This window comes from Suncus etruscus, chromosome 15, assembly GCF_024139225.1.
Source record: "Suncus etruscus isolate mSunEtr1 chromosome 15, mSunEtr1.pri.cur, whole genome shotgun sequence".
NCBI lineage: Eukaryota > Metazoa > Chordata > Mammalia > Eulipotyphla > Soricidae > Suncus > Suncus etruscus.
Window position 1 is genome coordinate 92,211,471 of NC_064862.1, and position 20,048 is coordinate 92,231,518.

At 61.5% G+C, this 20,048-nt stretch overlaps 2 protein-coding genes and 1 non-coding gene across 3 annotated transcripts; 1 reads left to right on the top strand and 2 right to left on the bottom strand.

Annotated features, from left to right (window-relative positions):
* Positions 1–278: 278 nt before the first annotated feature.
* RPL18A (ribosomal protein L18a) lies at positions 279–1,963 on the bottom strand. Its single transcript, XM_049787737.1, has 5 exons — positions 1,912–1,963; positions 1,098–1,277; positions 880–1,009; positions 495–604; positions 279–402 (listed from the first exon to the last, which is right to left on the bottom strand). Exons 1-5 carry the CDS (start codon positions 1,927–1,929, stop codon positions 310–312), a joined length of 531 nt encoding a protein of 176 aa, XP_049643694.1. The 5' UTR covers positions 1,930–1,963; the 3' UTR covers positions 279–309.
* LOC126031886 (small nucleolar RNA SNORA68) lies at positions 676–808 on the bottom strand. Its single transcript, XR_007503694.1, has one exon. It is a non-coding gene; the product is annotated as a small nucleolar RNA SNORA68 (small nucleolar RNA).
* A 5,687-nt stretch (positions 1,964–7,650) lies between the features above and the next one.
* Positions 7,651–20,048, top strand: JAK3 (Janus kinase 3). Its single transcript, XM_049788380.1, has 23 exons — positions 7,651–7,831; positions 8,169–8,292; positions 8,391–8,502; positions 8,602–8,747; positions 8,874–9,150; positions 10,617–10,739; positions 10,827–10,984; positions 11,172–11,283; positions 11,487–11,673; positions 13,103–13,230; positions 13,357–13,488; positions 13,986–14,070; positions 14,779–14,906; positions 15,872–16,004; positions 16,089–16,240; positions 16,519–16,669; positions 16,967–17,106; positions 17,188–17,380; positions 17,837–17,961; positions 18,174–18,346; positions 19,321–19,438; positions 19,574–19,684; positions 19,941–20,048. The coding sequence occupies exons 1-23, from the start codon at positions 7,651–7,653 to the stop codon at positions 20,046–20,048; spliced, it is 3,297 nt and encodes a 1,098-aa protein (XP_049644337.1).

The window sequence follows — 20,048 nt, forward strand, 5'->3', positions numbered from 1 at the left end:
GCACCTGCTGTCTTCAGGTACATGCCAAGAAGCAGGACTGGGCCAAAAGCCTCTGCATAATGAGCTTTCCCCTGTCACACCCATTGCTCTCCTTCCACTGACATCTGGACTGGATGATCGCATGGAACCAGGCTGCACTTGGACACCTACTGGAGTGCACAGGACATTGCAAGCCTGGATGGCTCTCAGGGCAGCTACCAAAGCCAGGGCCCCCTGGCTCCAGGTAAGACCCCACAACCCTGCCCAGCGAATCCAAGAACAGGAGACAGACAGACAGACACACTGCCAAGTTTATTTGGTCCCAGCAGCTCAGAAAAAGGTGTTGGGCCTCTTGGTGGTGAAGCGTGGTTTGTGCTGGCGCCGCAGGACCCGGTGGGGCAGTGGGAACTTGATCTTGGAGTCCTGAAGGAAAGTGGGGAGAGTGCGCACATCAGCCAGGCTGCTGGGGCACCTAGGACGCAGCCACCCCCAGCCCAGGGCTCCCTGACACTCACGTGGAACTGCTTGACAGCTGGCCGGCGGCACTTGCCAGCAGGGATCTCCTCCACCTTCATGATCTGGATGGAGTGAGCCCTGGCACGATGCCGGGCACCCATGTCTCGGTCTGCGGGGTGAACGGAGTTTGTGTGTGAGGGGCAGACCCACCCCTCAACCTGCTCCTCCCACCACACCGTGCCATGTAGAACCTCTAAATTCACTCTGAGGGGCACTGCCCAGCCCCACAAAGGCGACAGAGATGCACTTGCTGTCAGCACCTCCCTTTAAGCCACCGCACTGAAGAGCGGCAGCCCTTGGGTTTGGGTGCTCAGCCTGATGCTGGGTCCCTTCGGGGATATCTGTCCCGCCCCCAAACCCAGAGATTCAGTCTCCCTCACGCACAGCACTGGGTGACGGCGCCGGCCGTGGTGAGATCCCGGTATTCTCGGTACATGTTGTGGCTGCCGCTGCGGGAGTCGTAACGCAGCCAGATCCCAAAGTTCTTCACCCGCAGGGGAGACTTCTCGAACACCTGTGGGGCACAAGGGCGCATGAGGGGGTGCTGGGAGGGGCTGCCAGGAGTGCTCATCCCTAACCCTGGCAGTGGCCGGGCAGGTTACCTGCCCACAGTAGACGATCTCGCCGGAAGATTTCTTCATCTTCTTCAACTGCGACACGAAGTACCAGAAGCGGGACTTGGCCACCACATGGTTGGGGGCGAAGATGCGCATGCGGTAGAGGGGTGGCGTGTGGCACTTGGGGGTGGGCAGGCAGCGCCCCACCACCTTGTACTCTCGCAGCTGCAGGGGGTGATAAAGGACAGAGCTGAGTTAAGAAGAGGCGAGAACGAGGTCCAAAGACCTGACGATAGGGTGATGAGTCCGCGAGAAAAGACGCGAACAATTAAAATATGAATTTAGGCACAGACCCGGGGTCGATCCCCGGCATCCCATAAGGTCCCAGCTAGCCTGCCAGGAGTGATTCCGAGTGCAGAGCTAGGAGGAAGGTCTGTGTGCCGCAGTGTGTGGCCCAAAAGCCCCAAATACAGCAAAATGCAAATTGAAATTTGAAACTTATTCCAAGAAAATTGCAACTTTCATGGCCGAGTCTCTGCAAAGCTGGAGCTGCGGCGCAAAGCCGGGCCAGGCACGGCTCCCGATGCAATCAGCCCGGAGCCGCTTGACTTGGCACAGGCCTCAGTTTCCCCAACACGAGGCAGCGACAAGCGCGGCCCGAGACCAGGCCCGGCCCGGCAAGGCCAGGTCCCACGCGGCGCCGCCATGATGGGCCCGGGCCTGGGCCCAGCGCGGCGTCCGAATCCGCCCGCAGCTCTGGACCCCGGCACGGCCCGCCCGGGCTCCCGCAGCCCAGAGCGCCGCGCCCACCCGCCCGCGACCCGGTCCGGCCTGATCCCGCCCCGCCGGGCCGACTGACCGTGCCCGAAGCCTTCATGGCGACCGCGCCGCGCCCGCCGCCACCAGCAAAAGGAAGTGGTTCTGCTCGCGCGGCCGCTCTCCAGCACTCCGCCGCCGGAAGTCCCGCCCAGGCACAGGAGCTCAGCTATTGGTCGATTCTCCTGCCAGTCAATGCACTCCTAGTTTTCATTGGCTAGGGCGGTTTACTCGCGGAGAACTACAACTCCCAGGGTGGGAAGCGCCGCGGACGTGCTCTACGTGCTCGGCGGCGTGGGCGCGCGGCACGCCGGGAGTTGTAGGCGCTGCCCGGGTGGCCGTGAAGGCGGCTGGGTCGTTATTCTGGGCCCTAGAATGATTTTTTTTTTTTTTTTTTTTTGTGGTTTTTGGGTCACACCCGGCAGTGCTCAGGGGTTATTCCTGGCTCCAGGCTCAGAAATTGCTCCTGGCAGGCACGGGAGGACCATATATGGGACGCCGGGATTCGAACCGATGACCTCCTGCATGAGAGGCAAACGCCTTACCTCCATGCTATCTCTCCGGCTCCTCTAGAATGATTTTTTGTTTTTGTTTTTCGGCCACACTCGGCGGTGCTCAGGGGTTACTCCTGGCTGTCTGCTCAGAAATAGCTCCTGGCAGGCACGGGGGACCATATGGGACACCGGGATTCGAACCAACCACCTTTGGTCCTGGATCGGCTGCTTGTCAGGCAAACGCCGCTGTGCTATCTCTCCGGGCCCTCTTAGAGCACTTTTTGCCTGGTTTTTGAGCCACACTCAGCAGTGCTCAGGGATCACTCCTGGCAGAACTCTATGGGATGCCGGGGATCGAACCCGGTTCTCAGCATGCAAAGCAGAACGCCCTCCCCGCTGATTGCTCCAGCCCCTCCAAAGAGCTTCGCACCCACGTGCAGTGCCTCAGTTTACCAAAAGTATCACATCTTGGAGAGATAGCGTGGAAGTAGGGCGTTTGTCTTGCATGCAGAAGGTCGGTGGTTCGGATCCCGGCATCCCATAGGGTCCCCCGAGCCTGCCAGGAGCGATTCCTGAGCTAGAGCCAGGAGGAACCCCTGAGCCCTTCCAGGTGTGACCCAACCCCCCCACCCCAAAAAGTATCACATCTGGGAACAGATTAAGTCCAATGTATCCAGCTGTGTTAAGGACACGAGTTCAATGGGCCACACTGTACAATAATAAAATTAACTTATTTTTGGAAGGGTCACATCCTGCAGTGCTCAGGGCTTACTCCTGTTTCAGTGCTCAAGGATTCCTCTTGGTGGGCTAGTGGGACCTGACATGGAGCCTGGGATCAAAATCAGGTTGGGGTCCAGGGCCACAGCACAGCGGTAGGGCGTTTGCCTTGCACGTGGACAACGTGGAACAGACCTGGATTCAATCCCCGGTATCCCATATGGTTCCCCGAGCCTGCCAGGTAAATTTCTGAGTGCAAACCCAGGAGGAACCTCTGAGCAGCGCCGGGTGTGGCCCAAAAACCAAAAGAAAAAAAGAAAAAGGAGAAGAAAATGAGCTGGAGCAATAGCACAAGCAGGGAGGGCGTTTGCCTTGCACACAACCCACCAGGGTTTGATCCCCGGCCTCCCATAGGGTCTCCCAAGCACCACCAGAGGTGTTTGCTGAATGCAGAGCCAGGAGTAACCCCCTGAGCTCTGCCGCCCGGTGTGGCCCCTAAACAAACCAAAGAAACAGTGGTAATTGCCCACCTGACAGACACTGAGGCCCTGAGGAACACATGGGAGGACTTGGGACTCCCAACTTGCTTGGAGGCCCTAGGAGGCTGCGTGTGGTGGGTGTTGCTGCCACTGGCCAACAGGTGGCAGCACTGCTCTATGCTCAGGGATGACTCTTGGCTCTGTGCTCAGGGCTCACTCCTGGCTCTGCACTCAAGGATTTCTTCTGGCTCTGTGCTCAGGACTCATTCCTGTTAAGTCTTGGAGGACCTCTGTGGGGTGGGAATTACGAAGATCTCTGACCTCAAGTTGGACCCTGGCTTTTTTTTTTTTGGGGGGGGGGTCACACCTGGCAGTGCTCAGGGGTTCCTCCTGGCTCTACGCTCAGAAATTGCTCCTGGCATGCTCAGGGGACCATATGGGATGCTGGGATTTGAACCGATGACCTTCTGCATGATAGGCAAACGCCTTACCTCCATGCTATCTCTCCAGCCCCTTTTTTTTTTTTTTTTGTATGCTTCTTTTCAGCTCCAGGAAGCCCCATTGGTGCCAACAGCACGTTTTATTTGTTTGCGTTCCAAGTCAGCAGCAGCACCTTCCTGCTTCCCCAGATGAGCTCACGGTTTCGGGGGATTTTCGAGGCACCTCTGCAGTTGTCTGAGAGACACGTCCTTTTGTCTTCGGGGCTGCTGCCTATTCTCCTTCGCTGCGGTTTCTGGGCGCAGTGCCCTGGCAAGGTGCTCACTCTGCTCACTTCTCTCCGGCTGAGGTCACGGGGTATTGAACCCGGCATGGAACCCTTTTGTCTCGAAGCCCTTTGACTGACTGACTCACCTGGGCTGGTCTGTGGGCTTCGTGCCAGGGGGAACTTGGCGTGGGCTCGCAACCAGGTCCTGGGCTTGAACCCTGGAGACTTTCCCAGAGGCTTTTCACCTCTCCTAGAGAGTGTGCCAAGGTCTTTTTTGGGGGGACACCTAGCTCTGTGCTCAGGCCTCACTCCTGGCTCTGTGCTCGGAACTCACTTCTGACTGTGCTTGGGGTTGATTCCTGGATCTGTGTTCCAGGTTCACGCATGGCTGTGTGCTCGATGCTCACTCCTGGCTCTCTGCTCGGGGCTCAGTTGTAGGAATCTACCGTGGGTTGACTGTGTGCGAGGTAAGCACCCGCCCCGCCATGTTCTCTATCTCTCAGGCCCCAGCTGGGCTCCCTCCATCCTGCCCTGACCTGTTTGTATATGAAAATATTTCCATAAAGATCATCCTTTGCCTGTTGTCCCACCTTGACCTTCCAGGTGGGGGCGCTGTTGGAGCCGATTAAATAGCTTGGATGCCAGGCGTTCGGGGTGCTTTGCCAGAGTTGGTTGGCTGGCTGGCTCGATGTGTGTTTTGGAGCTAGCAGCAGGCTGACAAAGGACTCTCTTCGCCCAACCTTTTACCCCTTAACCCTCCTGTCTTTGTGGATTATTTGCTGTGGGTAAGGTAAATATTACCAAGATTTCCGCCAAAAGGGGACAAGGAGATGGGAGTCAATTTCTCATTCTGGGAGCTCTTTGCAGATACTCAAACAATCAACAAAGGAGTAAAAGGGACCCAACAAATGGGGCAACACTGACCCACCCCCCTGCCTTCCCCACCTCCCTCTTTGTCCCCCGCCAGGGGCAGCTCTAACACGAAGGAATCTCAGCCAGGAGACCTGAACCCCAGAAACGTTGCATTTTTCCCCACGACAGCCCGCCCAGGAAATGAGACTGAGGAGGTGGCTGAGTACCCCCTCCCACAGAACTTCCTGCCACCCGCTGAGCCCACAGCCCCCACCCCCACACGGATACCACCAGAGGGGGCTGGCCCCCTACTCCAGTCAGCCTAAGAGCCCATGAGGCCCCTCAGCCTTAGCTGATCTGCGAGAATCCCCCTCCAACCTGTCCCCAGTTGTCCTGGGATTTCTCAAGCAAAGCCACTTCCTCCAGGCAGCCCCCTCAAACTGCCTCCTGAAGCAGCTTGGCCACAAGTGCTCCAGAGATGAGGGCCGATTTGTGGAAGCCAACCCACAAAGATCACAAGGTCAACTGCTCTGTCCTCTGCAGCCCCACCTCCCAACCTGTCCACACAGCCGCTGATCCGCTGGTGTCAGCCCTGATCTGGCCCAAGCAGACGGGAACCCCCTAACCTGGAAGGAGGCCCTATTTGTGCCGGGGCCCCGGGAGCCTGGGACCAGCCTCCACCTTGGACCTCAAATGGGGCCTGAGCGATAGCACAGCAAGAAGGGCTTTTATCTTGCATGAACTGACCCAGGTTCGAACCCTGGCATCCCATAGGGTCCCCCGAGCCTGCCAAGAGTGATTCCTGAGCACAGAGCAACGACTAACCCCTGAGCACTGTTGGGTGAGGCCCCAAATCCAACAAAAACAAAAATAAGCCCCAAGGTCTGTCGGGCCGGGAGCAAGTTCTGAGATCCGAGCATAGGAACCTTTGTGAATGGGGTTCCCTCTCACCTCACCGCATGGAGGACCTTGAGTCTCAGCCTTCCCAGCCTCTGCCTTGGCCCTGGCCCTTCTCTGGTCTGTGTGGCCCAACACGTCCTTGTCTCCACTTGTGACCGACTGTCCACAGGGCCTCACTCTGTCCTGCCCTGACCTGCCTGCTGTCCTGCAAGACTTGGGGTGAGGAGGAGGGGGTGATGGGGCTGGGTGGGCCTGAGATTTCTTAGTATTTCTCTGATTCTTTTCTTTTTGGGGGGGGGGGATCACATCTAGCACTGCTCAGGGCTAACTTCTGGCGGTGTTCATGGGATGCCGAAGATCAAATCCTGGCTGGCCTCATCCTAGGCCAGTGCCCTCCCTGCAGTGCTCTCTCTCGCTCTGGCCCTTCTGAGGCTTGTTTTGGGGGCTGGGCTGTGGCAGGGCCCCCAGGAGGCAGAAATGGGTCTTCACCGAGGCCACTTCCGGTCCCTCCGCCCCAGGGATGGGGGGCCCTGCCAGTCCTGCTCTCGTCTTGCGGGGGCCTCCCCCATCCTCAGCTCACTGTTCCGCCCTGTCCCCGGTTCAGTCACTTTCTGTAAGTGACGGGCAGGAAGTGGCGCCCAGGGAAGGTTGCTGAGGCCAGACACACCGCAGGTAAGGGTTGGGGGCTTCCTGGGGCCGAGGGGGCACCGGGGATTGGGGGGCACACGATCAGGAGGCGAGAGGAGAGGACAAGGAGAACTGGGGGCACTTCCCAGGGTACTGGAGGGGCCCAGTTTTGTGGATGAAAAACCAGCATCCCTCGCTGTCCCCCTGATGTGCCCCCAAACCAGTCCACCTCCCGGCCCCTCTCCACGCCCTGATGTGACCCCCACTCCTAGCCCTGAGACCAGCTGCTCCTGAACAGGGATTTTGGGGGTTAAAGAGCGACTGTTTTTGGAAATTTTAGACCCCAAAAGACTATTTTCACTTTCGCTATTTTAAAAATAAAACGTTATTTCTGGGGTTGCGAAGATGGGGCTGAAGGCAGGAATGCAGGCTCCCAGAACCCAGAGCTCAACCCCTGGCCTGCTACCCCTGATCGGAGACCCCCGGCTTCCCCAGCACTGCTGGGGCCCAGACAAAGCGGACCAAAGAGCTTCTAAGATTCCAGCTCGGACTAGGGCTAGACAGACTGCAGTGGGGGTGGCTTGGCATGTGGCCAACCCGGGTTCCATACCCGGCAGTGCTTGGGGGCCCCACCAGGAGGAATCCCTGACCACAGAGCCAGGAGTCAGCCTTGAGCAATGACCCGGGAGTGAATCCTGAGTGCAGTCAGGCGTGAGTGCCGAGCACAGAGCTGGGAGTCATCGGGAGCACTGGTCGGAAGCACTTCCTGAGCATCTCTGGAGGGTGGAAACCGCAGACAGGCCTGTGGATTGTGGCAGGAAAGTGCTCATAGGGTCTGGGCAGAGCCAAGTCACTGTCCCCCATGGAGGACTCGGGTCTGGACTCCAGGTCCCAGAGTGCTCCCTACCTGTCTAGGGGTGCTCTGCGGTGCTGGGGTGGAGGCCTTGTCCTGTCTTACACATCCCCTGACCTTCCCCTCGTCCCGTCCCTCTCCTGCCTCTCCAGGCATGGGCCCGCCCAGTGAAGAGACACCCCTGATATCCCCGCGCTCCTGCAGCCTCTCATCTTCCGAGGCGGGCACCCTACAGGTGTTGCTGCCTCCCCGGGGACCTGGCCCCCCGAAGTGTCTCTCCTTCTTCGGGGACCACTCGGCAGAGGAGCTGTGCGTGTGCGCAGCGAAGGCCAGCGGTGAGCAATCGCAGGAGCTGGGCCCACGGAGAAAAAGGGTGGAGGGAGTTCTGATAGTCGCCAAGAGGGGAGTTGGCATGGGAGCCGGGGTTTTGAGGGATGCTTAGGAATTTGGTAAGGAGGAGGATGCCCTGGAAAGGCAGAAGATAACCTTTGGAGGTGTCATGGCCCAAGGGGTGGGGGCATAGACCGAGGCGATGCTTCTGGGAGAGGGGCTCCCGCACCCCACAAAGCAACCCCAGAGTGGGAGGGTGCCAGCAGGGCTGGGAGGCGGCTCCGACACCCCACCCTCGAGGGGCCGGGTGGGGTCCCCTAGCCTGGCTCGGGCCGTCCGCAGGCATCCTGCCCGTGTACCACCCGCTCTTCGCGCTGGCGGCCGAGGACCTCTCTCTGTGGTACCCGCCCAGCCACGTCTTCTCCGCGGACGATGGGGGGACCCGTGTCCTGACCTACCGGCTCCGGTGAGCGGTTCTGGGCTGACGGAGAGAGGCCCCCGGGGTCCCCTGGGCTCTGAGGCCCTGAACCCACAGCTCCAGACTCAGTGCTCCGCGCACCCCAGGTTCTACTTCCCCGACTGGTACGGCCTGGACAAGTGTCGCCGCTTCGGGCTGCACAAGGCGCCGGGCAGCGGTGTGCTGGACCTCGCGGTGCTGGAGCAAGTCTTCGCGCAGGCAAGGCAGGGCCGGGCCGGGCCGGGCGGGAGGCCGAGGGTGGGCAGAACGGGCGGCCGGGCGGGCTGGCGGGTGGCGCTCACGGCCCTGTGCCCCCAGCACCGCGCGGACCTGGTGGGCGGCCGCCTCCCCGTGGGCCTCGGCCTCAAGGAGCAGGGCGAGTGCCTCAGCCTGGCCGTGCTGGACCTGGCCCAGATGGCCTGCGAGCAGGCCCGGCAGCCGCATGACCTGCTCAAGACCGTCAGGTGAGGGCGTCCGGGCGGCGGTGTCCCTGCCCGGTCGCCCCAGGAGAGCCCGGGACAGGCTGGCCGCTCCCCGGGTGAGGGCGAGGGTCCGGCCGCCCACCGATCCCCGCCGCGCCCTGCCCGCAGCTACAAGGCCTGCCTGCCGCCCAGCCTGCGGGAGCTGATCCAGGGCCTGAGCTTCGTGACCCGCAAGCGCATCCGCAGGCGCGTGGCCATGGCGCTGCGCAGCGTGGCCGACTGCCGCGCGCCCCGCCACTGGCTGCTGGCCAAGTACGTCATGGACCTGGAGCGGCTGCACCCGGCCCGCACCGCCGAGACCTTCGCCGTGGGCCTGCAGGACGCCGAGGGGCTGCTCCGGGTGTCCGGGGCCAGTGGCATCTCCTGGAGCCCCGGTGGGGAGGAGGTGAGCGGGGCTGGGGCGTGGCCTCGAGTGGGCGGGGCGTGGGAGAGTGGGCGTGTCTGGGCACCCAATGAGAGCGCGAGGTTGGTAAGTGGGCGTGGCCAACGCCGGTGCGTGGTGAGTGAGTGGGCGTGGCCACGGAGGGTACAGCAGGTGGGCAGGGTGTGGCCAGTGCCTCCAATGAGCAGACAAGGTAGGCGAGTGGGCGTGGCTTTGGTGGGTGGGGCACAGAGTGGGGTGTGGCCAGGGGCACCCAATGAGAGTAAGAGGTCGGTGAGTGGGCGTGTCTGTGAGTGGGCGTGGCCGCGGAGGGTGGAGCGGATGGGCAGGGTGTGGCCAGTGCATCCAATGAGAGGACAAGGTAGACGAGTGGGCGTGGCTTTGGTGGGCGAGTGGGGCGTGGCCAGGGGCACCCAATAAGAGAGCAAGGACATTGAGTGGGTGTGGGCGTGGTGGGTGGATCCAGCAATAGGGTGTGTTCTGGCATGGGCGTGGCTTTGATGGGTGGGCATCCAATGCGAGGGCAAGGTTGGGAGTGGGCGTGGTCTTGTGGTATAACGTAGGGGCGTGGCCACGTTAGGAAGAGCGGATGAGTGGGCCTGACGGTGGTGGCTGGAGCCAATGACAGGACACAACAAGCTAGTGGGCGTGGCCAGGAAAGTGGAGCCCATGCACAGAGCATGGCCAGGGGCATCCAATGAGATGACAGAATCTGTGAGTGGGCGTGGTCTAAGTGGATGGCATAGCAGAGGCGTAGCTAGTGAGTGGGCGTGGTCATGGCGGGTCATGGTAGGTGAGCTGAGGACAGGGCTGACCAGTGAGTGGGCGTGGTCTTAGTGGAGAGCACAATGTGTGGGCGTGGCCACAACGGGAGGAGCGGGTGAGCAGGGCGTGGCCACTTGCATCAAATGAGTGGGCAGGGTGAAGGAGTGGGCGGGTCTTGAAGGGTCCAATGACAGGCTGGGGTCAGTGTGTGGGCGTGGCTGTGGATCAACGCGTGGGCGTGGTCACAGTGGGGCGAGTGGGCGTGGCTGCCGTGGGTGATGCAATGATTGGCTGGGTCACTGGATGGGCATGGTCTTCATGGTGTAAGAGGACGTGGTGGGTGGAGCAACGCGTGGGCGTGCCCAACTGGGAGGAGTGCATGAGTGGGCATGTTATGAAGGGGCCAATAGAAGTGAATGGGCCAGAGGGGGCGGAGCCAGATAAGGAGATGCAGGATAGGGGTGGGGGAGCACTGGAAAGGGAGCACCCGGGAGTTGGTGTGCCTTGGTGGGTGGGCCAAGAAAATGGGCTTGTTTGAGAAGGGAGGGTTGGCTGGGGTCGGGGCTGGGAGCTGATTTAGGGTCAGTGGGGCTGGAAGTGGACCAGGAGTTTGGGAAGGGCCACATGTCAGTCCCAGGTTGTAGGGGCCCCTTGGGGCAGTTGGGATCCCAGTGACCCTCGACCTCATCTCCCTCCGAGTCCAGGCCCTCCAGCCCTTCTGCGACTTCCCCGAAATCGTGGACATCAGCATCAAGCAGGCCCCACGCGCCGGCCAGGCCGGGGAGCACCGGCTGGTCACCATCACCAGGACGGACAACCAGGCCCTGGTGGGTGCCCGGGGCGCCCAGGTCTCCCACCCATGGGCCCAGGCTGGGTGGAGCGTGCCAGGGCGCTGACCCCGGAGGTCCCCGCAGGAGACTGAGTTCCAGGGCCTGCCCGAGGCCTTGTCCTTCCTGGCGCTGGTGGACGGCTACTTCCGGCTGACCGTGGACTCCAGCCACTACTTCTGCAAGGAGGTGGCACCGCCCCGGCTGCTGGAGGAGGTGGCTGAGCACTGCCACGGGCCCATCACGTGAGCACTGGGCCGGGAGCTTAGGGAGGCCGGGAGGGGGCCCCCATCTGCCTCTGGAGGGAGCAATCTTCCCTCTGACCTCCAGTGCTTCAGGGTTGCTCTATGGGGGTAACGGGCGGGGATGGACCCCAGTTGGCTGCACCTTGTTGAACCTCCTCCCTCAGGCCCCCCAACGTTTCCTCCACAGCCTGGACTTCGCCATCAACAAGATCAAGAGTGAGGGGTCCTACCCTGGCTCCTACGTTCTGCGCCGGAGCCCTCAGGATTTCGACAGTTTCCTCCTCACCATCTGTGTCCAGGTTGGCTTGAGGGCCCAGCAGACCTGGAGGGCTTCCTGCAGGGGGTGGCATGGGAGGCAAGGGGTGCAAAGAAAGTGTTTTTCTTTTCCTAGGGTGGGTTGGGAAATAGTGTGGAGAACAAGCAGGTGGGGGGAGGCTGTTCCTTCCCACACAGGGCACACCCCTCCTCCTCCTCTTCCTCCACTTCCTCCTCCCCCTCTCAGACTCCCTTGGGACCCGATTACAAGTGTTGCCTCATCCGCTGCGACCCCAAAGGCAGCTTCTCACTGGATGGCCTTGGCCAGACCCACAGTAGCCTCCGCGCACTCCTGGCCGCCTCCCGGGACGGGGGCCTGCACGTGGACGGGGTGGCTGTGAGCCTTACCTTCTGCTGCGTCCCCAAACCCAAAGGTGAGACCCAAAGGAGCCAGAGTGATAGCACAGAGGGGAGGGCTTTGGCCTTGCATGCAGCTGACCTGGGTATGATCTCCGGCATCCCATGGGATCCCCTGAGCATGGGAGTAGCTCCTGAGCATCGCTTGGAGTGACCCCAAAACACCCCCAAAAAAGCCAACCAAAAAAAAAAAAACCTAAAACGGCCCAGAGAGATAGCACATCGGCGTTTGCCTTGCAAGCAGCCGATCCAGGACCAAAGGTGGTTTGTTCGAATCCCAGCATCCCATATGGTCCCCTGTGCCTGCCAGGAGCTATTTCTGAGCAGACAGCCAGGAGTAACCCCTGAGCACCGACGGGTGTGGCCCAAACACCAAAAAAACCAAAAACAAAAAACCTAAAACAAAAACCCAAAAGCGAATCTGTCTTGTCTGTCTGTCTGTCACTGTCCCCGTGTGGTGAGTGGCCGCAACTGCAGAACAAGGACAGTTGAAGGAAGAAAAAAGGGATGTCTTTATCCAGGAAGCACCGGTGGGCTTATGAGCAGAATTTAAGGGAGTCATTTGAGCTCACTTGAGCAAGAAGAGCACAGCAGGGAGGACGTCTGTCTTGCATGTGGCCAACTCGGGTTCAGTCCCTCTGGCATCTCGCTGAGTACCCCGAGCACCGCAGGAATGGTCTCTGAGCACAGAGCCAGGAGAAAGCCCTACCAGAAAATTGAAAAACAGAAAGAAAAGAAAAAGATCTCCTACAGGCATGGCTGGATCCAGCGCCTCTTGGCTGCTCCTGTCTCCAACACTTGGTCTCTCTTCCTCCCTCTTGTGTCTCTCCCTTTTCATGTTGTCACTTCTGTGACTGGCAGCCACAGACACCCAGTTGTAGTCTCGCACACTTGGTTGCAAAGCTCCTGGGTTTTGTTGTTGTTGTTGTTGATGATGGTGGTGGTGTGTGTGTGTGTGTGTGTGGTGCCTATCAGGCACTCCAACTACAGTGCTTGGTGGGAGGTGGCAAAGCTGCCTGGTCTTTTTTTTTTTTTTTTTGGTTTTTGGGTCAAACCCGGCAGTGCTCAGGGGTTATTCCTGGCTCCAGGCTCAGAAATTGCTCCTGGCAGGCACGGGGGACCATATGGGACGCCGGGATTCGAACCGATAACCTCCTGCATGAAAGGCAAACGCCTTACCTCCATGCTATCTCTCCGGCCCAGCTGCCTGGTCTTGAGCCTGTGACCTTGATACCAGACTCAAACATTCGAGGCAGGCACTCTGACCCTGGTTACCAGTGGCTGCTGCTTCCAGGGGCAAATCTCACTCTGGACGGGGGGGTCTGAGCACTGGGGCAGAGGGACAAGGGAGGGGGCATTCCCGGGACACTCAAGTTGCTGGGTCACCCCTCATGAGTCCTGCCCTTCCGCTGCCCTCTGCCCTCACCCTGGCCCCTCTCCCCCTAGAAAAGACGAACTTGATCATTTTGCGAAGCGACTGCAGCCTCCCCTCAGCGCCCCCCTGCCACCCCCAGGCTCAGCGCCAGCTCAGCCAGATGACCTTCCAGAAGATTCCTGCGCAGAGCCTGGAGTGGGTGAGCAACTCAGGATGCCCGGAACTGGCCAGGGGAGCCACGGCAAAGCTCTGGTGGCTCCCATCGGACCCTGGGAGTGGGACCTTGAGGGCCACCACCTCCTGTCTCACCCTCCTCACCCTCCAGCATGAGAACCTGGGTCACGGCTCCTTCACCAAGATCTATCGGGGCCACCGGCATGAAGTGGTGGAGGGGGACTCCCGGGGCATGGAGGTGCTGCTGAAGGTCATGGACTCGAAGCACCAGAACTGCATGGAGGTGAGGGTAGGGGATGTACAGCGCGGGGCCATGTGGCTCAACATCTCAAGCAGGGACTGGGGAGGGCAGGGCCAGCTCAGATGCACAGGGGGGCCCCAGAAACAGCCGCGCCAAGGTCCAAGGCTGAGCCTCAGAGAGGGACGGGGACTTCTATGGAGGGAACTTGGCGAGTCTTTCAGGGAAAGACGCCCCCCACTCTCCAGCTGTGAGGAAGGGACACCAGGTCAGTGTGATAGAATGTCCCTCCCCCACAAACTGTGATGACACAGGGCACTAAAGTGGGTCTCAGAGCTAGCTCAGAGAGGTGAGCGAGAGAGAAGCCTTCAGGCATGGCTCGATCCAGGTGCAGCTGACCCCCCTGCTCTCCCCAGCACTGCAGCAGGGTCTCGTCTAGTGGTGCATGTGTGAGCAGCAAGCCTTGGGGGGGGGGTCTGTGTCTGTGCCTTGGCCTTGTTGGGAGGAGCCAGCCCCACTCCCGCCTTCCCTTGCCTCTGCAGTCGTTCCTGGAAGCCGCGAGTCTCATGAGCCAAGTGTCCTACCAGCACCTGGTGCTGCTGCATGGCGTGTGCATGGCTGGAGACAGTGAGAAGCCCCGCCCACAAATCAACACCACCACGCCCACACCTTCCTGCCCATTGCCTGACTAAGCCCACAGGCCAGAGGCCCAAGCAGGCCACACCCACTCACCACAAACCACGCCCAAACACGCCCACTTCAAAGGGCCACACCATCCGACCACGCCCACGCAAACAGGCCAAACCCACCTGCTCCTCGCTGCATGACCACACCCATTCAAATAGGCCACCCCACCCCAAGGACCATGACCCTGCTCAGAGGCCACGCCCACCAACCAACCCACTCATTAGGCCACACCCACCCACAGACCACGCCCAACATGGCCCCTCAGACAGGCCACACCCACTCACCACCTGACCACGCCCATTCAAATAGACCATGCCCCGGCACGGCCCCACCAGTACAGGCCACACCCACCGCCTCACGATCACACCAAGACCACGCCCACTCAATTAGGCCACACCCACTTGCCATCAGGCCATGCCCCCAGTATGACCACGCCCTCAAACCATGTCCCCAGTCTGGCCCCACCCAACCACACCCACCGGTCCCCTCATTTGGGGTGCTGGAAGGTGATTCTGGGTGGAAGAGATGAGGCAAGAGGAGGACGAGGGGCATTTCCCAGGCAGGAGACAGACATGCTCCCAGGCGTGGAACTGACTAGCACAGAGTGCTCGGTGCTCAGTGCTCAGAGGGCCCCTCCCTGCCGCCCAGGTATCATGGTGCAGGAGTTCGTCCGGCTGGGGGCGCTGGACACCTACCTGCAGAAGTGTGGACCCCTGGTGCCCGCCAGCTGGAAGCTGCAGGTGATCAAGCAGCTGGCCTACGCCCTCAATTACCTGGTGAGTTCCTGGGGTGACAGAGGACGGACTCTGCAGGATGGAGGGGTGGTAAGGGGAGGAGGAGGGCACTGGAGACCGAGGGGACCGCGTGTGTGTAGGCTCGAAAGTGCCAGAGCAAAGGGCATCAGTTGGTCCCCTGTGGGCGTCAGGGGGTGAGAGAAGCGAGTGGAAACACCGGCGCTGGGGATTTGAAGGTTTAGGAGTTTACCAAGAAGAGAAAGGATGGAGGGGACTTAGTCCATTCGGTGAGAGCACGATAGCTTGTGTGAGGGGGGGAACAAAGTGGGTTCATGAGGGAGACGCTCATGGGGAGACAGCAAAATTGGGGCCACACATGGCCTTGAAGGCCGGGCTAAGCACCTAGAAACCAGCTCAAGGGCCCGGCAGCGAGGGGAGGTGCAGTGAGTCCGGGAAACTCCAGCAACTGGTTTTGTTTTTTGTTTTTGGGCCACACCCACTGATGCTCAGGGGCTACTTCTGGCTCTGCGCTCAGAAATCACTCCTGACTTGGGGGACCCTATGGGGCGCCAGGGGATCAAACTGCGGTCCGTCCTAGGCTAGCATGGGCAAGGCAGATAGATGCCTTACAGCTTGTGCCACTGCTCCGGCCCCTAACTCAGGCAATTGGGACTGGAGCGAGAGCACAGAAGGGAGAGCGTTTGTCTTGCGTGTGGCTGACCCGGGTTCAATTCCCGGCATTTTATAGGGTCCCCTAGCACTGCCAGAGTGGTTCCTGAGCACAGAGCCAGGAGTAACCAGAGTGCTGCTGGGTGTGACCCCAAAACAAAAAACAAAAAAGAGAAACACAGGGGAGCACGGTGGTGAGCTTGGGCAAACAAGATCAGAATAGAGGCCAGATGGCAATGGAGGGCCAGAGCAGGTGGTGTCCATGGATTTGAAGCTTATGTAGGAGTTAGATGTGAGCAAGCACACTCCCCAAGCCTTTCCCATGTCCTGTCCCCCAGGAGGACAAAGGCCTCCCCCACGGGAACGTCTCAGCCCGGAAGGTTCTGCTGGCCCGTGAGGGGACCGACGGGAACCCCCCTTTCATTAAGCTCAGTGACCCGGGAGTCAGCCCCACGGTGTTGAGTCTGGAGAGTAAGAATGGGGGGCCGGGGCTGGGGGGACTGGAGGGGGCTCGTGGGACCAAGAGGGACCCTCTGACTCCCAAATCCTCCCCAGTGCTCACAGACAGGATCCCCTGGGTGGCCCCCGAGTGTCTGGAGGAGTCCCGGACCCTGGGCTTGGAAGCCGACAAGTGGGGCTTTGGGGCGACCGTGTGGGAGGTGCTGAGTGGGGTGGTGATGCCCCTCAGCGCCCTGGATCCCGCCCAGGTCAGTTCTTGGAGGGGGGGGGAGAGGGAGGGATGTGGGGGAGGGGTACCCCCAGTAAGGTGCCAGCAGGTGACGGCCCCTGGTGCCCCTCAAACTTTATTTTTTTGTTGTTGGGCCACACCCGGCGGCACTCAGGGTTACTTCAGGCTCTGTGCTCAGAAATCACCCCTGGCAAGCACTAGGGACCATATGGGATGCCGGGAATCGAACCTGGGTCTGTCCCAGGTCAGACGCATGCAAGGCAAATGCTCTGCCGCTGTGCTGTCTCTCTGGCCCAGAAACTCCAGTTCTACCAGCAAAAGCAGCAGCTGCCGGCGCCCAAGTGGACGGAGCTGGCCGAGCTGATCCAGCAGTGCATGGCCTACGACCCCCGGCTCAGGCCGGCCTTCCGCGCCATCATCAGGGAGCTCAACAGCCTCATCAGCTCAGGTGCCCTCCGGGAGCAACTCCCAGCCCCCATGAGCTCCTGCCCGGCTGCCCCAGGGGCCCTCCTGGTCTGCCTGACTCCAGGGAGGGTCCCATAAGCTCCCCAGAACCTGCAAACAAACACCTTCTGTTTGCACACCCCATGGACGGTCGCCCGGGCTGCACACTGTACAAGCCAGATGGGTCTGGGTTTGGGGGGGCTGTCTCTTCCTCAGGCTCCCCACGCAGGGGACCCTGCCGAGCATAGAGAGGGCGAGCCTGTGGGTGGAAGCCACACAGCCTGTCTATTCCTGCTCCTAGACTACGAGCTGCTCTCGGACCCCGCACCGGGCTCCCTGGCCCCCCGGGACTCGCTGTGGACGGGCACCCAGCTCTTCGCGTGCCAGGACCCCACCATCTTCCAGGAGAGGCACCTCAAGTACATCTCGCAGCTGGGCAAGGTGAGGCGAGGCCAGGCGAGGCGTGCGGGACGAGGCGAGGCCTGGGCCGGACCCGGGGAAACTGAGTCAGCCCGGCCGCAGGGGAACTTCGGCAGCGTGGAACTCTGTCGCTACGACCCGCTGGGGGACAACACGGGCGCGCTGGTGGCCGTGAAGCAGCTGCTGCAGCACAGCGAGCCCGAGCAGCACCGCGACTTCCAGCGCGAGATCCACATCCTCAAGGCCCTGCACTGCGACTTCATCGTCAAGTACCGGGGCGTCAGCTACGGGCCCGGTTGGTCCCCCGGAAACACCCGCCGCGGGGTCCGGGGCTGAGAGTCCATTTTCCCACCTGCAAAGGAAAGAAAGTAAAGGTTGGGCCCGGAGAGATAGCACAGCGGCGTTTGCCTTGCAAGCAGCCGATCCAGGACCAAAGGTGGTTGGTTCGAATCCCGGTGTCCCATATGGTCCCCCGTGCCTGCCAGGAGCTATTTCTGAGCAGACAGCCAGGAGTAACCCCTGAGCACTGCCGGGTGTGGCCCAAAAACCAAAAGAAAAAAATAAAAAAGAAAGTAAAGGTTGGGACCCGGAAAGAAAGAGAGCCCAGTGGGTAGGGCGTGTGTCCGTGGGTCCGACCCCTGGCAGCCCACTGGGCCCCCTGAGCGCTAGAGCCAGGACTCGGCCTGCAGTGCCCCAAGCCAAACGGTTAGGGTCTGGCGGCTGACCGGCCACCCCACCTGCCTAACTCCAGGCCGCCAGAGCCTGCGCCTGGTCATGGAGTACCTGCCCTGCGGCTGCCTGCGCGACTTCCTGCAGCGCCACTGCGCGCGCCTGGACACCGGCCGCCTGCTGCTGTTCGCTGTGCAGATCTGCAAGGTGCGGGCGCCCGGGTGACACAGGGGCGCCGTGGGCTGCGGGCTGCGGGGTAGGGGGGCTGAGTCGGGCCTACGGGGAGGAAGCTCGGCCCCGCTCAGCCCCGCTCAGCCCAGAGACGGGCCGATGAGCGAGGGCGGAAGGGCCGGGCCGGGCACACGCTGGGCCCACGGCACCCTCTAAGCGCCGTGCCCGGCACCACCCGGCCCCCGCAGGGCATGGAGTACCTGGGCGCCCGCCGCTGCGTGCACCGGGACCTGGCGGCCAGGAACATCCTGGTGGAGAGCGAGACGCACGTCAAGATCGCCGACTTCGGCCTCGCCAAGCTGCTGCCCCTGGACAAGGACTACTACGTGGTCCGCGAGCCCGGCCAGAGCCCCATCTTCTGGTGCGAGCCAGCGCGGGCCCCGCCCACAAATAGACAGACCCCGCCCGCGAATCGACAGACCACGCCCACAAATAGACAGGCCCCGCCCATGCCCCACCAACGGCCAATAACAGACGCGATCACGCTCTGCCATTTTCTGATGAGCCACACCCATAAAATCGACAAGCCACGCTCATACAGACATGGCCCCGCCCACGTGGTACATGTCTTTCCCTAGAAGCCACACTCTCGCTCCCACAACAGACAAGGCCGTGCCCACACCTGCAGGCCCCGCCCACAAATGGTCTGGACACGCCCACAAACCGCCCGCCCCTCCCACCATGCAGCTACGCCACGCCCACAAGCAACCACGCCCCACCATAAACCCATTCACACCACACCCACATCCTAGCCACGCCCACTCGCCCTTCCTGGCTCCTCCCTCTGGCCTTGCCTTAGCTCGCCACCAGCTGGTGTTCAGCCCCGCCCCTTCTCTGACTCCTCCCACCTGTTTTGCATTAACCCCGCCCTGAGCACGCCCCTGCTCTGTGCCACACCAGACCGGGTCCGGGTACCTGCTCTGCCCTCCTGTGCCCTTGCTCCATCTCCAGGGTCAGGGAAACGGGGGTTGGGGCAACACCTCAGCTCCCCATCCCATCCTCATCCCATCCCCATCCCATCCCCACCCCTCACCCAATCTATCACCCCATGATCCCCGTGCTCCCTGTGCTCCCAGGCCCGATTCCTCGGAGTCCTCCCCAGGGCTCCTGGTAGTCTTCATGCTCCCGAGCTCTGTCCCCCGAGTGCTCCCCTTGCTCCAGAGTTCCCTGATCTCCATGCTCCCAAGCTCAGTCCCCGAGTGCTCCCCGCTCTCCGTCCTCCCACATCCCTCGGAGTGCTCCCAGTACTCCCCACACGCCCAGTGCTCCTTCCCACTGAGTGCTCGCCCTGCTCCTTCCCTGGGCCTGTCCCACCCACCCATGCTCGGCCCCCAGGTACGCACCCGAGTCCCTCTCGGACAACGTCTTCTCGTGCCAGTCGGACGTGTGGAGTTTCGGGGTGCTCCTGTATGAGCTCTTCACCTTCGGGGACAAGAGCTGCAGCCCCTCAGCCGTGAGTCTTGGGACCCTCCTGCCTGCGGGAGCACTCAGGGTCCCTCCTGGGTGAGACGTCTCTGAGCTGACCCGGCCTCGGGGACCCCGGGGCGCCCCTCCCTCCTTCCCTCAGTGCCCCCATGGCCCCCACCAGGAATTCCTGCGGATGATGGGGTGCGAGCGCGACGCCCCCGCCCTGTGCCGCCTCCTGGAGCTCCTGTCTGAGGGCCAGCGTCTGCCCAAGCCCCTCGCCTGCCCCGCAGAGGTGAGCCCCGAGTGCTGCCTCAGTTTCCCACTTAGCCCACTTGGTCCTCATCAAGGGGGTCTGGAGGGGATCTCAGGGCCTCAGTTTACCCTTTCACCACGCAGAGCTGTCCTTGTGTGTGTCCCCAAGACGGGCCTGGTCCCACCCCTAAGTGCCAGTGCCCAGGACTTAGCCCAGGACTTAGCGGGAGGGTTCTGGGAGGGCTGGGCCGGGGTTCGGGGAGCACTCACAGCCCCCTCTGTCTCCCACTCTGCAGATCCACGAGGTCACCAGGCGCTGCTGGGCCTCCAACCCGCTGGACCGGCCGCCCTTCAGCACCCTGGGGCCCCAGCTGGAGGCTCTGCGGAGTGGGGGACGGGACTAG

Bases quoted from the DNA above. Each gene is read 5' to 3' on its own strand.
- RPL18A (XM_049787737.1), bottom strand. The intron at 605-879 runs GTGCGTGAGGGA...TTCACCCCGCAG, and splicing joins CGGCGCCGTCACCCAGTGCT to ACCGAGACATGGGTGCCCGG. The intron at 403-494 runs GTGAGTGTCAGG...ACTTTCCTTCAG, and splicing joins CAGCTGTCAAGCAGTTCCAC to GACTCCAAGATCAAGTTCCC.
- JAK3 (XM_049788380.1), top strand. From the start codon at position 7,651: ATGGGCCCGCCCAGTGAAGAGACACCCCTGATATCCCCGCGCTCCTGC. The intron at 7,832-8,168 runs GTGAGCAATCGC...GGCCGTCCGCAG, and splicing joins GTGCGCAGCGAAGGCCAGCG to GCATCCTGCCCGTGTACCAC. The intron at 14,071-14,778 runs GTGAGAAGCCCC...CCTGCCGCCCAG, and splicing joins CGTGTGCATGGCTGGAGACA to GTATCATGGTGCAGGAGTTC.